At 45.6% G+C, this 15,367-nt stretch overlaps 2 protein-coding genes across 6 annotated transcripts in view; one reads left to right on the top strand and one right to left on the bottom strand.

Annotated features, from left to right (window-relative positions):
- Positions 1 to 15,367, bottom strand: part of LOC120896588 (Krueppel-like factor luna) — a 302,013-nt gene that overhangs the window by 47,715 nt on the left and 238,931 nt on the right. The gene's annotated exons all lie outside the window — the stretch shown is intronic.
- On the top strand, positions 13,633 to 14,439 carry LOC120896593 (cuticle protein CP14.6-like). Its single transcript, XM_040300812.1, has 2 exons — positions 13,633 to 13,719; positions 13,894 to 14,439. The coding sequence occupies exons 1-2, from the start codon at positions 13,705 to 13,707 to the stop codon at positions 14,329 to 14,331; spliced, it is 453 nt and encodes a 150-aa protein (XP_040156746.1). The 5' UTR covers positions 13,633 to 13,704; the 3' UTR covers positions 14,332 to 14,439.

The following is a 15,367-nucleotide window of genomic DNA, read 5'->3' as shown; positions in this document are numbered from 1 at the left end:
TCCGCAAGGTAAAGCAATTTCACCGAGCAAACTTTAACCTTCCACGAAATGAAGCTTCGTTTTTCGTTGCTAAAGAAAGCTATAATTATCCATTATCCATCGCTCGGGTATCACTTGAAGGACAACAATCGCTCTGCAAATCAAAGTTCGGTTGCACCAAAAACGCTACTATTTGAATTTCCTTTTCAAAGGAATCATGTTACACACATACAAACACAAACCAACACTGAGAACGCTCGAACGGAAAAGGGCAATGAAAAGAGCAATTTAAAACAAATGCATCACGTACCGGTGTGCGACGTCATTCTGCCCGCCATCGTACCGCGTCGAGAACGATTAAAGAACTTTTCTCTTTTACTGCTTTTATTGCATTCGCTTCCATTTTTTTTGGTCTGCTGTCAGCTTTCCTGACAGGATGCCTTTGCCCCGAAACCTGCTGAAGTGTTAAACCACGCTCAAGCAATCACCCAAACTCAACCAACCCATCCCCACGTACACTTGATGATGATAGCAGAATCGAATAAAACGATAGATAAAACCACCGACTCCCGCCAATTTCGGGGTACATGATGTCGCCCGCAGTCGATCCACCAGCAGTGAAAGCGTGCCCGCGCAATGTAGGAGCGAGCATGGGAGAACAAATTAGATTCCTCGGTTTACCGTATGAGCGATTGTTGAAATGAGTTTCCTTCCTCAAATCCGCCCTTTGCCCTGTTTTCCCTACCGAAATCACTATTTTCCATTCATCAATCGGTAAAGGCCGTAGTAAGAAGGGCAAGAACATGCGCCCCGATTCCCCAAAACCGAGAGGCGAAATTGGTGTCACACTTGCACACCAATCATATCCATCCCTCCGCAACAACAGCAAAAAAACGCCTTCTTGCGAAACCCGTCGACGAATCGGAACGCATGCTGATGCAATAGAGCTGACAAGGACAATGACAACCACCGACATTGAGGCGAAGGCGACATCGAGGAGGGTGGTTTTATTGATCCCACTTTACGCGGGGAGGAGGACCACGTTTTCACAATCTCCACCCCGATTGCGTGCCGATGTCCGCCTGGCAGTGACATGATCCTACTTCCAAGCACTGCCGCTTGGACACGTTTCCTGGGTTTTGGTTTTGCCCGCCCGCAAAGCGTCAGCATGGAAGGGCGAAAACCACCCGCCGTTCTTCTGGCCGTCAGACGTCCATTTCGTGTATGTGTGAGTGTGTGGTCTGGCGGAGTTGTACCACAATTAATCATTGCTGCGATGAAATTGCTGCGAAATTGTTTTTTTACGGCACTTTTCGTCGTGCTGGCTTTTCTTTTTGGATTGGACGATAGAATGCTTACATCAAACATACACATTTACACACATACAAGCACAATGGGATATTGTGTATATTTTTTGTTTGTGTGTGGAAGGAAAAAAAAGCGTGACAAGGTTCTGGGTTTTTTTGGGGTTTACCAGCAGGGAAGGATTTATTTGCTGATAATGGTGTCTGGTGCTCTACATACGCCCAAATACATGCAGACATTGGATCAGTGCTCTGACAGGACGTTTTCATTGACTGATGAGAGCGTAATTAATCTCGTACCTTCCGCCGGCCGAAATAAATCCTTACCCCAAACTCGTACGGAATTAATTCGTGGTCAGCTTGTCGTTGGCGTTGCCTCTATCCATGGCAAACCATGCCTTTGAGTAGCTTTTACTGCTGCTTAACCGTTGTAAAATTGACAATCCAGATGGGGTGAACGGGAATTGGGCCCAAATCTCTTCCTCATTCCACCCTCTGATGCTCACACACATACACCCATGTTTATTGACCAAATTCCGGTGGCGATGGTCTAGAATACGACCTTCCTCGATAGTTGTTGCCAAAGCTCCTGTCGGATGAATCTCGTTGAACGATCGACGACAGAAAAACACATCAAGAACCAAAGCCACCGCACACACACATGGTGGATTGCAATCTTGAGGAGGAGTGGGTGCGTCCGTAAAAGGAGAAGCCTACCAAAATCCTTCCAGCCACATCCATCACCCGGTTCGAAAGGGGACAATCCTTTGGCAAAAAAGGGACGGTTAAAATTTATGCTCACTCTCAGATCACGCTTCATGTGACACGGCAGCATGGGCCAGGCAGGCAGCAGGCAATAGCGGTCCTAGGATTTCGAGCCTCCCGAACGCAACGCGTCCACACGGCGCACACAGAGGGTCAGGTTTCAGGTTCTCTTCCTTCCCAAAAATTCTCAATGTTTGGTGTTTGGATTGGGGTGTAGTGGTTTTGTTTTGACTACGATATCAGTGTGTGGCTTTGCCAAACCCGCCCCACTACCTTCGTACGGCGCGGGAAAACAAGATAAATGCGTGTTGCTCTTTTTCTGGCCGATCAGCAGAAGGTGGAACACGGGGCTGGTGCGCTTGTGCGTGTATCGTCGTCGTCCGGCGTGCTTGTTTGCTGATCGATTTGGATTGTAAAATTTGGCGTTTGATTTGGCAAATTGAATCTTCCGGGAGCCGTGGCTGTTCTCTGATTGATGAACCGGCAAATAAGAGGCATCCGGCCGATCCGGCAGGTGCGTTCGACAAGGGGTTCGAAATTCAACGCGGCGTAACGGAACACCGGATGGCGTGGGCGACATGGGGGCCGTGTAGTTCGAACGCGTGTGCGAGAAATGTAACCCCAGCCGGGTAGAGGTAATGGATCGTTTATTTGATTTCAGCACTGGGACGGATATTTTGTTTCCATTGGCATCCAGTGCAAGTGCAGGGTTGGTGTATATGTTTATGGTTTGGGGATAATTAGTTGTGATTACACACGCCGGGTTTGGATCGATTATTTACTAATAAATGGGCTGCGTATAGTGTGAGTAGTACTTTGAATAATTTGTGGGAACGCTTTCACGCATGAGTGCGTGAGGTTTGACGAAAATTAGGTTTTGCATAAAAAGGGTTTTAGAAGAGTTGCCTTGTCGAATAGTTTGCACACTGTTGGCGAGTTGATGAGGATGAGATTCGAAGAAATCATTGAATGTTCAGAATTCATTGAGTTTCGTTTGGAGAAGGACATTATTATGGCCCCGAATTCAGATGCAGTAAATGGAAAATATTATTTCAGTATATGTACACAAAATGGGTGGAAACATTCAATAGTAGCTCAAATATGATAAAATTTAGATGAAAATAAATTCAAAAAGTACAAGAATTTTAATGACATAGGTTTGTTTTCCTTTTTAAGACTGTAGGCTGAAATTTAAGCCTGTCAGCTGTTAGCATTGAATAGCAGTATTCGAGCAGCTATAAAAGTGGGTGTAATATAATGTACAGAAATACTGCTAATTGTAAGTTTAATCAAATCTGAACGACTTAACATTCATTTTTATTTCGATACAACATCTTCGATGAGGAGATCAATGTCTATTACGTATGTGCAAGGTATGAAAAACGATCCGTTTCTATGGAAATTAATTTCACGCGTTCTGTCAAATGAAGCTTGATTCCGACATTAGTTTGTCAAACTATACGGGACGAAACCACTTGGTCTACATACACTTTGATTCTAGATTCAACCACCTGATTTCTTTAATGCACTTTGGAATGAATTTTGACGTATTTTCGAGCAATTACTCGAATCTAATTCTAGCTTTGAGGCTGAAAATCGCAGTGGTTTTGTTTGATGTGTTGACATGATATCAGCCACTAACTGTCAAACTCTTTTAAAAAAACTGGCTAGTGTCGTGAAAGGACCCATTATTTATTTTAAGAACACCTAAAACGTAAAAGATTCTTTCTTCTATGATCAAAAAAATGTTGTCTAATATAATTATTTGATACTTATTTGATATTCGCATAATGAAATTGATGATTTATTTTGTTGTGAATTTCATTTATTTGTTTGAGCCGCTCCTTCTTCTTTTTGCATATTTTAGTTCACAAGTCGTATTAAAACAAAATTTTGACTGAAATACAAATAGAGAACATTACCTTTATTGTACAAAATTGAAATATTCCCCAACGATAATGCTCTGAATAAAAAAAAGCGAACTGTTCTGCGCTCGTACCAAGCACTAAAACGAACCGAAAATCGTTAATCGAAAAGCTACAAATCCAAGCTCTCCATTTCATGTCCAACCGAGGTCAGACCCACAAATGAACCTTTTTGATGTGAACGAAACGTGTAGTATTTATGCCACCAGCCAGTCAGTTGCAAAACTCTGCTAACGCCAAACATCATCACAACAAATAATAAGGGAGCCGAAAGCATCGATAAATTCATTCTGCTTATTAGTTTTCATCGTACCTGATCACCGTGGAGTTGCAGACCACCACCAGCACATCAAATGGCGTTGATTTCTATTAAGCGAAAGCGGAGTGGAAAAGAGGGCAAGAAGCAAATTCCCTGACGTGCGCTAAACTTTTTCCCAGCCGCTTGCAGTATCAGCGGAGTGGGTAAATAGAACCGGAGTGAACACATTTCATAGTGCGCGTTTGCAAAAGGCAAAGGCACCCTACGGTTTTGAAGGATGAAGGGGAGGGAAAGGATAAGCAGAGAATGTGTGGGGAAAGTTGGGAAAAGTTCATCAATTGCACTCACTCTGCTTGCAACTCTCCTGAAGAAAGATGGACGCAAAAACTAAAATACCATTCCCACACAAACACACACACACACACACACACAGCGACCGGAACTGACCACGTAGCATAACCGCAATACCGTTCATGGCAAGCAGCAGCTTTCCTGGCGTCCGCTTCTTTTTGTGCACTCCCGTTTCGCACTATTTCGGGGCGCTGCCACTGCGCTGATGCCGAAAAGTGTTTTCCTTTAATCAATCGATCATGGGCTGGTGGTGGAGGTGCACGAAACACTCAGAGCAGGAAGGGATCGATAGGATGCAAGCGAGCTTTCTTGCGTTGGACCGTGTGCTGTGCACAAGCAGCGCACCATCATCACCGTCATCATCATTCAGGTTGCTGAAGTTCCTCGTGCGAGATGTGTGTTGAGGTTATTTCTTCCCCGTTTGTGGCTCGGTGGCCAGCCAATAAGAGTGGCATCTCACGATTTTCATTTCCGGTGCTGCCTGCTGCCGTTTGCTTCAATTATGAAAGTTGGGAGGATTTGTTGTGCTTGGTTTCTTGCTGTTTTGCTTCGTCGTTTTTTTTTTGTGGCAGCCGGTGGCAGCTTCCACTAAGCGCACGACTAAGCGTATGCTGTGCACAGGTCGCCTTATGGACGACATGCAATGTCTTCCGACTTCCCGGACCTTCAGAATCCATCCATCCGCGTAGTATTGCCGTTTTGGTGGAGCCAAGATGGTTATACACGAAATAAAGGTTGAACGCAAACTCGGTGACACGGGACGGGTTGGAAAGCTGTCTGCCAATCAGCGGTGTTTCTGAACAGCGGCACGTTGATCCCGCAGAAGGTGCAAGAAAACGCGAGCGCAATCGAAGAATCGTTCTTTCGCTGGCTTTGGATTGGATGGAGTTTGTGTGGGGATGGGCACAAAAAAAGTTTATGATACAGAAATTAAAGAAAATTGTGAGTGAGCAAGAAGTTTGAGGTAAACATATTGAATTGAAAGTTTGTTTCCAACTGGATGCTTTTGATGTTGGGGTTCAACTAATGATGGAGCAATGTTTGAATCATTTTCCCAGAAATACAACTCTTCAATTTTCCCATTTCCCTTGACGCATCACATGGTAAGCATCTTATTGACAGCTTCGTTAATGTTTGAGTTAGTGATACAATTTCGCAGAATTAAAATGGAAACCAGGAAGGGAATGCCTCTCATGATTCACATCACACACAAACCCATGCGGGCCGTGTAACCAACCAGAAAAATGCGGTTCAATTGAAAAGTGTTACCGTCAGGATATTTTCCAGCTCGAACAACTCAGCTTGCTCCATCGCGCTTCCTTCCCATAGCTCCCACCTGCTCGCGGTGTGAATCGCGTGCAAATCCGGACAGCAGGAATCACCCGAGCAAGGTGAAGGTACGACCAAACACGTCCCGAATTGACTTGAAATATCCCTTCGTTGCTCCGTGCTGGGCCACAAACAAAATGGCACAGTGCGCAAGGAGGGGCGAAAAAAAAGAGCCGGGCCAGCGTTAGTCGCTCCTGCCGCTGACAGATCAGGAAATAGATTTGGTGCTATTGATAAAATTTTATGAAACTGTTTATAGAACCTCACACACACACGGGGTGAGCTTACCGCACAAACAGACGCTGGTCACAATCACAACGGCGCGCAATCAGCGGGAAAGGAAGCGAACGAACGAGCGCTGAGGCCACAATTTCCGGTCGACAATTTTACAACCTTCTTCTTGGGAAGATGGTTGGCTTCAGTTTTTTTTTTGTTGCTCTTAGTGTGGTGGATCTTAGAAAACGCCTAGCCTGGCAGAGAGACTTGGGGCGCGAAGGGCGCTTTTTTCCTTCGTTTATACAGTCCAACAGAAATCGGACGAGAAAAAGGGAACAGAAGATGTAGGCTGGCTAAGGCAAACCGGGTGATGATGCACCCGAACAATGTTCCGGTGGGGATAATATTTTACACACACACACACTGGTACATAGACACACACACATACACACAGTAAAAGGTTGTGCCAGTTGGCGAACAAGCCATGCGTTCGAACGATACTGGCCAACACGTCGCGGGTTGTTAGCCGGATGCATCATCCTTGAAGTTGCTGCTTCAGTGTGCTCGAAACTACGACGGGCGAAAAAAAAAGAAAGAAAAGAAGTCTCCCAAGGCACGTCAGAAACTATTTCATGCCATTTGGTGTCTGCTTCCCGCTGGTTTGGTTGGGAGATATGTTCCGTCCTGGCAAGAGTGCACACAGAAGGGATGGCAGGAGCGAAGCACCAGCTTTTGCCTTCCGAACGCTGCATCCCCTCCGCCAGTTGGATGTTCGCGTATTCGACGAGACAGCTTGTCGCTACCGTTGGCTGCAGCCGGGAAAATGAAGCGGCAAAAGAAAGGAAGGAATGAACCGCTGTTCGAAAACCAATGGCTGCACGATTGTCTACGCTGGGCGAATAGCGGGATGAGTCCCAGAGATTGTACCAGACGGCGCACTGGCATCGAGGAAAGGGCATGGAGAGAAGCCAGGCTGCCGGTGGCGTACGAGGCATAGCCACCGTTCACGATCGTTCATGCTGCAGACGAGCGCGCACACTACATCTCATGAATTTCAACGTCTTGAACCGTACACCCGGCTCGCATTGAACTCTTCCTGTTCCGTTGGATGGTGAAACAATTTTTCATTAAATATTAAAGTGCATCCCTTGCAGCGAAGCCAAGCAGTGTTTTACCGAGTGCTTGAAGCTGATGCGATGCCATAAAGGGTGTTTGGCCCGTTCGTAGAAGCCACCGTTGCGCACCGTTTGTCTCCGTTGCCGTGGTGTGTGCCGTTGCGATGTGTTTGTCAACGCAAGTTGAGTCGAGGGTAAAATTAATTAATATGCTTCGATGATGGCTGTTGCGAGAAGCAGCGCAAATCCAATGCAGTGCGTGTTTGAGTGTTTTGTTGTCCCCAGCACTGTAGTTGACGGCTGGAGGCTAGGTGTTGCGCTTAAAACGCCTCCCCGGGAAGGCGTTAAGACGTTGACGGATTTGATTGTGCGACAGATTTTTGTTGTTGAAGGCTAATAAAATTGCTGGCCAAGTGCTTCAGAGCGTAAAAACGTGCTGGGTGAGTTGAACTATTTCAATCAGTGGTATTTTTATTTTTGACATTTCGCAGTTCATTTTATGCCAATTTTGCGTTACATAAACCACCAACTTTTAGGCTACAATTTAAATAATGTAGACGAATACTGATTTTTTGCGTCGTCATTGAAAGAGAAGAAAAGACTGAATTGTTTTACTCATAATATTGTTTAAAATATCGTTTAAAACAATATTTGATAATGGATTTTAATTACTATATCAAGTAAACCATCTCGTATTCCTAGAACATACTGCTTCCCGTATACCTAACTAGAGCGGCGAAGACAAGCTTTTCTTCTGCAGCCACTCTCACCCTTTTTCTACCCTCTTCACTACCACGCAAAGAATGTAACGGACATTGACCAAGATAGCCGTGGGTTTAACAATACCCAACTCTTGCGGTTAAAAGGACATGAACAAGAGTCTTGTTTTGTGTGAGGGGGTTGTTTTTTCAAACACCATATTAGCTCGTTATGGTCTTCAGTAAAACATGGAAACAGGAGGCAAATAGAAAGGAAGCAAATCAAACGAAACAACTTTAGGTAAGCTTTTCAGGCTCCTTGCTCCTTGCATTGCGTTGACCCAAGTTGACCGAGATAATTTTTTGTGCAATCCCACCGCACCGGGAGGCTGTTTGGTTTCATTCTTTTGTCCTGCTGGTGCTCCGACGGTCGATGGCTTTTTATGTTATCTATTATTCAATTTTAAACCACAACGACTAACTTTCGGCAGGCTTTTTGGTGTTTTTTAAGCGTTTTGTCGAACAGTTTTACACTGCCACAAGTTGGGTCCTTCCGTTGCCATTCACAACAGCACAAAAAATAAGGACCTTATCCAGGATCTTCCGGGCAGTCAAAACCAAAAAAATCGACTAAAGATCCACAAGGAATGCGCGCCAGGGAAGCAGTAATGTGATTATTGCGCAAAGCTACAAACAATCCTTAAATTGACATTAATCTGATTATTCTAAACGATCTCGGCGAGCAGACCTCAAAAGACCTTGCTAGTGTGTGCCAGAGAGTACGGTATTGAAATAGGTCGTATTTTACTCTGCCTCTCTCTCTCTCTCTCACTTCCTCTGTCTTGTCGTTATCTCAGACAATCATTAAACTGAACAGCTTTAAAAAAGGAACAACCATTGCGTACCGTTTGACATTTCGGAACGCAATTAATCTTGCCGTAATTGAGATGGCCGAATTGCTGCTGCCCTTGTGCCCTCCAATCCAATTATTTTCTTCACCGAACGATTGCACAGAACGCACTTTAACTGTTTGGTCGAAAAGCTATTCACGGCATATTTTGCGCGAAACAATGCTGTCGTTTCTCGCAAAACAGTTGAGATGCTCCATTTCCAAAGACATTTAAATTTAGCTGTCGCCACTTCACAACGAACTCGACTGCGGGCAAAACTTCGGGCGAACAAAAGCAGTCAGCATTTGTAATTGAAATGTGAGCAACCGAAGGCGACGTGTTTGGAGGCGCAAAACCTCTCCCTTCTTTTCCAGCAACTCCACCAGTCACGATTGATTGCTCGCGGTGGATGATTTAGATGGAAATCCTCCCACAGTGATGCTCTTTGAAGCAGGGGCATTTTCCTTTTTCTTGATGTCCTGACTTCTGTTGAGCAGTCCGACCACTTCAAGCTCCGGCGCTGGTGAGATGGCAAGGGAAGTAAACGTGTAATTTTTATCCAATCCAGTGAGAGCAGGGCCTGGCCATCCCTAAAATTTGCCACATTCCCGGTGAAGCGAAACATTCAATTACAGCTGACCGTCAAAACGAGACGATTGCCCACTCGTTTGTACCGCCAAAGTGCGCTATCGCGATGGGCATTGCGGACACAAACCCCAACTTTAAAATTGAATGATAATGATAGGGAATTTTGGTGGCCGTTCGACCCGCCCGGGGACACTCCGCCCCAGGTAAAGGCAGGCTAGGATCAAAGTGAAATGTCACCCGGCGCCGGCGGTTGCCAGCTGCACGGGTCACAATCATCATGGCGGCATCAGCGTTTCAGCATTTTCGAGCTACGAGCTGTGCGACGAGTTGAGTTTTCCACCGCCAGAGGCGCAGGAGGGGCGCCACCGTGCACCCGGTGAATGAAATGTGATAAGAAATTTAGTCTCCGGGCATTGTTTGCGGTCGGTGTTTGTTTGCGTCCATCAGTCACGCGTTCCGAGGGCCGGCAAAAAGGGGCGCACCGTACAAAGCAACGAAGGAAACGAAATGAAGCTAAAATCCAACCACCCGAAGGGCACTTACAAACAACGGGAAGGAAAACATGGAAGAGCCGCACAAAAAAGCCCCTAACAAGTAAACGAACTGAAAATCTGTTTCCTTGCGCTTTTTTTTTGTTCTTTTTTGCTCAATGTAACACAAAATGGGCTACAGGGACAAACATCATCAAAACGCAAACTCTTCACCAGCCCCGGGAGCTTCTGGCAGTTCTGGCCAGCAAAACGGAATCAGGGCGCGAGACAAGCCCAGATCAGCAGGCTAAAATCTCATCTCGTGAAGCGGAGCTGTCCTTTTGCGCGGGGTGGGTGACAAAAAAGCATAAAAAAAGGAAGTCAAACTCGGTACGCGAAAGGACATCATTCTCATCCACTCGGGAATCAGGTTTGTGTTATCGCGAAAATAGCTTTTCCATTTACCACCGGACAAACACCGGGCGCTGTCACCCGATGGACGATGACGCCAAGGACGACGACGACGACGACGACGACAATTGTGATGAAAATGAAAAGCGATGAGATAAATGTGATTAATTTATGCTCGGACCAGAAGACAACAACCGGACACACAGCCGCAGCTGGCTGCGAAATCGTTTGTGCGTTCTTGCGTTGCGTGTAAAAGAGCGCACGGGAACGGTGGGCTAGTGAGTGGGAGTGGGGGGTATTCCGGCCTCCCGCGAACAGTGGTCGTGCGGTTTTGTGATCCAGCGTCCAACTAACACTCCCTTTTCGCTGTCCAGGGGGTTCAAATTGGTTGCTGTGGCGTGTTACACTGTCAACCGCAGAAAGCTCGGGCATGCTGGAATCCCGAGCGCACCGAGCGCAAGTGTGGGAAGCTTTTAATCTTTTGCCGCAACTTTCCACCGGAGGTTCGCGTTCTTCCATTGTTGCCCTCATTCATTAGTCAAGCCACTTTCGGGGGAGCTTCATTATCGCATTTAGCGCGTGTGCGAGAGAAAGGGAGAGCCGTAAGACCCATCGAAAATTCCAGACCGTGTACAAAACCACTGAACATGGGACATCCATCCATTGCGCAAGGGTTCCCTGCTAAATTAGACCGGCCGAAGGATCCCCCGCAGCACGCGGATAAGCACGACGCGGACACGGCATCCCGTCAGTCATGGACGGTGTGACATGGCAACGATTTTTCGGCATTTGGCTGTGCTGACTGACTGGCCATCATCTACCGCGGGCAGGAGGGCGTATTTGAGTAGCGTTTATAACGCTGATGACACCGTACGCGTACCGGCGGTACTACCCGTCATCCGGGTGTCAATTAGGCGTTTACGGTTTCCAATTGGCGTGTGAGCTGTTGTAATTCGAACGATTGGATTAGATTGTGCATCGGATCGAGGATAGTCTATTTGTGAGTAAAGGGTAAATAAGTAATAAGAAATTTTAATCTTGATAAATGGGACTTTTGTTTTTTTTGCAGTATAAATGTTATATGCACTATCAAGGTTTTGGTTTATGTTTCCAAAACGTATTGCATTGTGTGTATCAATTAATAGAAACAGGAAACAGTTAATAAATTATTTGTTTCATATATTCATCTTTTAACATTACTTTTAAATCGTGAAATGACAAAAATTATAACATTGAAAGCAGTTAAAAGTATTCGTAAAACAACAACAACAAAATTTAAATTCTGTAAAAGAGTTCAAAGTGTTGAATACTTTTATAACATGTTGGCTCTATTGGTGAAAGTGAACATTTTGATGATACCTCATAAATTTCTTATCAAAATAAAGGTAAATAAATAGCAAAGTTGCCGGTCTGATGGTACAGTCGTCAACTCGTACGATTGGCATGTTGTGGTTTCAAGCCCCGAAAAAACCACGACCCCATACGTAGGACTGACTATCCTGCTATGTTAACAATAAGTCACTGAAAGCCAAGCTCGCTTCACTAGTGGGTACAGGCAGGCCTTGACTGACAACGGATGGTGTGCCAAAGAAGAAGAAGAAATAACAAAGTTAATAAGTAGGATTTTAAATGAAATTATATACTATTCCACAAATATAAAAATATAAAATATAAAATATTTATAACCGTAGTTTTACATCATTTACCCCCCCCCCCATTCCATTTTCGATCAATCGATAGTGTATTGTACATGTACATGAGTGTATTGTACATGTAATTATTTGAATTCAACAATTGCAACATGTACGGAATTAGGTTGATATTATTTAAAAATGTAAGATTATTTCTTTTGGTTAACAATTCACTTTTTTTACTGGTTTCATGAGCAAAAATTTAAAAAATTTCATGTTTAAATTCGTACGATCACCAATTGAAGCATAACAAACGAATCTTTTGGAGCAAACACTTATCTGAAAATGGTTGCATTAGTAATCTTACATCTAAATTGCGAGCAAGATAGTACTGATGTCCACTACCACAAAATACGCAGGTTAATTGCGGTGACCTCAATTTACGCAACACAGGCTCGACAACGACTGTCGTTAACTCACAACGACCTAATGCAACGAACAGCGAGACCTGCCAAGGTTTAGGTCAAACAGCCCGAAACACCAATATCGGTTTGAAACGTGACCGTAAGTGTGTATGTGTGTGTGTGTGTGTGTGCATTTCCTGATCTAATGATGAACCAAAATTCGGACAGCCGGCCCCGTACCTCACGTCAAACCGGACAGGCGCAAACTATACGGGGCTTGCGTGAGGCGCTGACATAAATCGGCAACGGACGCACCGACGATATAGAACAGCACTTGGTCCGTACTACAACGCTCGCTAGCTAGAGGTGCTTCATGCCCTATAGTTGTCAGTCAAACGTCCGCAATCCCTGCCCGAGTTGTGCTGGGTGTTGCAAACGATTCACGATGTAATTATAGCTTTCCGTCCCGTTCCATGCCGGCGACCGTTTACTGCTTAATAGGCGTTTTTGGTGCTATAGCCGTGTCTGGGTGCTGCGGTTTGATGCGAAGATTGCACCCAGCCCTAGGCGAGTTGCTAGGCTAGGCCGTTCTACGCAATCTCTTCGCAGTGTGCACAGAACTGACCTTTCTAACGATGTGTCCATTAATATCGTTCAAACGTTGGCAGTTGGACGTGGAAGCACCAAAAAATCTTCGAAAAAAACAGCCGCAAGAAGCCAACGGAGACATTTGGCAAACCGATGGTTCGTTGAACTGAGTGCGGCTCTCCCTCAATGGGGGATTAGATGTGTGTTTTGCAAGAGAAGAAGAAAAAGAATAATGGGAGGCTATAATACCTTTTGATAAATCACACTGACCCACCGTTTCAAGGACGCTTCGTTATCGAACTCGAACCAATACCGGTGGGGGCTCATTTGCATCAACTCCAATTTCGGCGAAGATGACAAACTCTCTCCCGAATAAAAACGAAAGAAAACAGGCAAGCTTTGTCTACGCCCGCATTTGTTGGTCACACATTCGAATACACGCTATCAAAGATGCGAATGTAAAAGATCAAACATCTCAAGTTTTGAATCGCTCTAACTCGTTTGAGAAGAAAAAAATTAAGCACACACACACACATACGAACGGGCGAATAGATAACGAGATGCATACTGGTGCACTTTTTGTTTGTTTGCGTGTGTGTTGGTCTAAGCTGACTTGCCAAATACTTTCGCTGTCGCCTCTTTGCAGGCGAAGCTTCGAATATAAAAGAGTCCTCGGGAGGATTGGTTGTCATCAGTCAGCTGTTTGCAAGTTTACAGTTCAAACGATCTCACCTCACCGGGGACATTCAGTCGAAAGCCGTTCAACAGACAGTCACACAAGATGTATTCGAAAGCGGTAAGAACACATCATCATCATGGTGCAATCAGGAAACTTTTCCTTCAATCCAGAATTTCGCTTACTCATCGAGGAAGCAACGTTGGGACTGGTTCACCGGTTTTGGTTCTGGTTTGTTTGCCTCCTTACTCTACGAATTCCCCATTGCCTGTTTCTATCGCTCCCTTTCTCCAGATCGTTCTTGCCGGGTTCGTTCTCTGTCTTGTCGCAGCGGCACCGCCGAGGAAAGCGGTCCGTGCATCGCCCGGCGGTGGCCCAGACAGTGAAGCCATCGTGATCCAGCAGGACCAGATCATCAACGACGACGGTTCGTACAACTACGTGTTTGAAACGAGCAACGGCATTCGGGCGCAGGCGAGCAGCTCGGACGGTATCCGTACATCCGGGGACTTCTCTTACCCCGCTCCGGACGGTTCCAACATTGCGCTTGTCTACGTGGCGGATGACTATGGTTTCCAGCCGCAGGGAGCTCATCTGCCCGTGGAACCCCCAGCACCGGAGCACGTCATCAAGCAGCTCGAGGACATTCGTGCCAACCCGCCGAACGATCCGGACTTTGATGCTGCCTTCCTGGATTCGGAAATTGCCAGACTGCGGGCGACCCAGGGCTGAGCAGTAGCTCCAACAGGAACGCATTAGTTAGTTAGTGAAATCAACATACTGTCGAAGTAGTGAAATTTTACACATTTTAATAAAAAAAGTGATTGTGTCAAAGTACAAAATTCCAACACGATGCGCTTTCTGCTGTAATTAAACATCACCAAAGCACACTAGCACCGGTATCCAGATAATATCCCAAAGGGCTAACGGGGTTTCCCTTTAAAAATCCCATCCCACGAATTCCAGGAACATTCACCACCCTCTCATGCACTCGAATGTCACAGTGGCATTAATCAACGCTAACCACCGTACTACCTGTATCCTGTGTGTCTGCTAAATGTGTGCCGCACCTTTCGGCCAACCACCAACGCCAACCGACAGGCATCATGGTTTGAAATTGGAAAGCTATCTTGATCCCGGGACCGCCAACTCCGCCATTCGCCGGAAATCCGAATCATTCTCTCGTGTCCATACCACAACTGGTGACCCCGTGGTGCCAGCGGGCTCAGCCCTAGGTTTAGCGCAGCCCTTTGGACAGTATCCGCACCGAAAACAAGGGGATATTGAAACAGGATATTCACATTACCCCAGGATGTGTGTAGTGGCCCCGGATGGTGCCGTAACCCGTACTGTAGACGAGAGCTCCGATTGGGTTGGTCTGTTCTGATGCTGGCGTACTGTTGATTGGTTCACAGTAACAGAACTGGAGCACGTGTGTGTGTGTCTCTTGTATATGTGAGCAATCTGGAGGGAAATCTGGCTAGAGATAATCGATTGTGGAGGATGTAGGGACTCCGTCTATTTTTGGAAACCTGAGGTTAATTTCTGTTCCACAAAAGGGAAGCGATGCTTCCTTTCTGCTGTTAGGTGCGACTGGTGCAGTGTGTCGCTGGTCTTGATGGTACCAATCAATATGAAAGATAGATCTGTTGGAGTAAATTTAGACTTGAGGCATTAGGAGTTATATTGGACTGCTTGAAAGGGTATCAACAGCTGGAAGATTGTGCATGTCTTCTTTATTATTAAATATATATGCAAGTTTATTCAT

The sequence above is a fragment of the Anopheles arabiensis genome, chromosome 2, assembly GCF_016920715.1.
Source record: "Anopheles arabiensis isolate DONGOLA chromosome 2, AaraD3, whole genome shotgun sequence".
Lineage (NCBI taxonomy): Eukaryota > Metazoa > Arthropoda > Insecta > Diptera > Culicidae > Anopheles > Anopheles arabiensis.
This window is presented reverse-complemented; position numbering and strand designations above follow the sequence as displayed.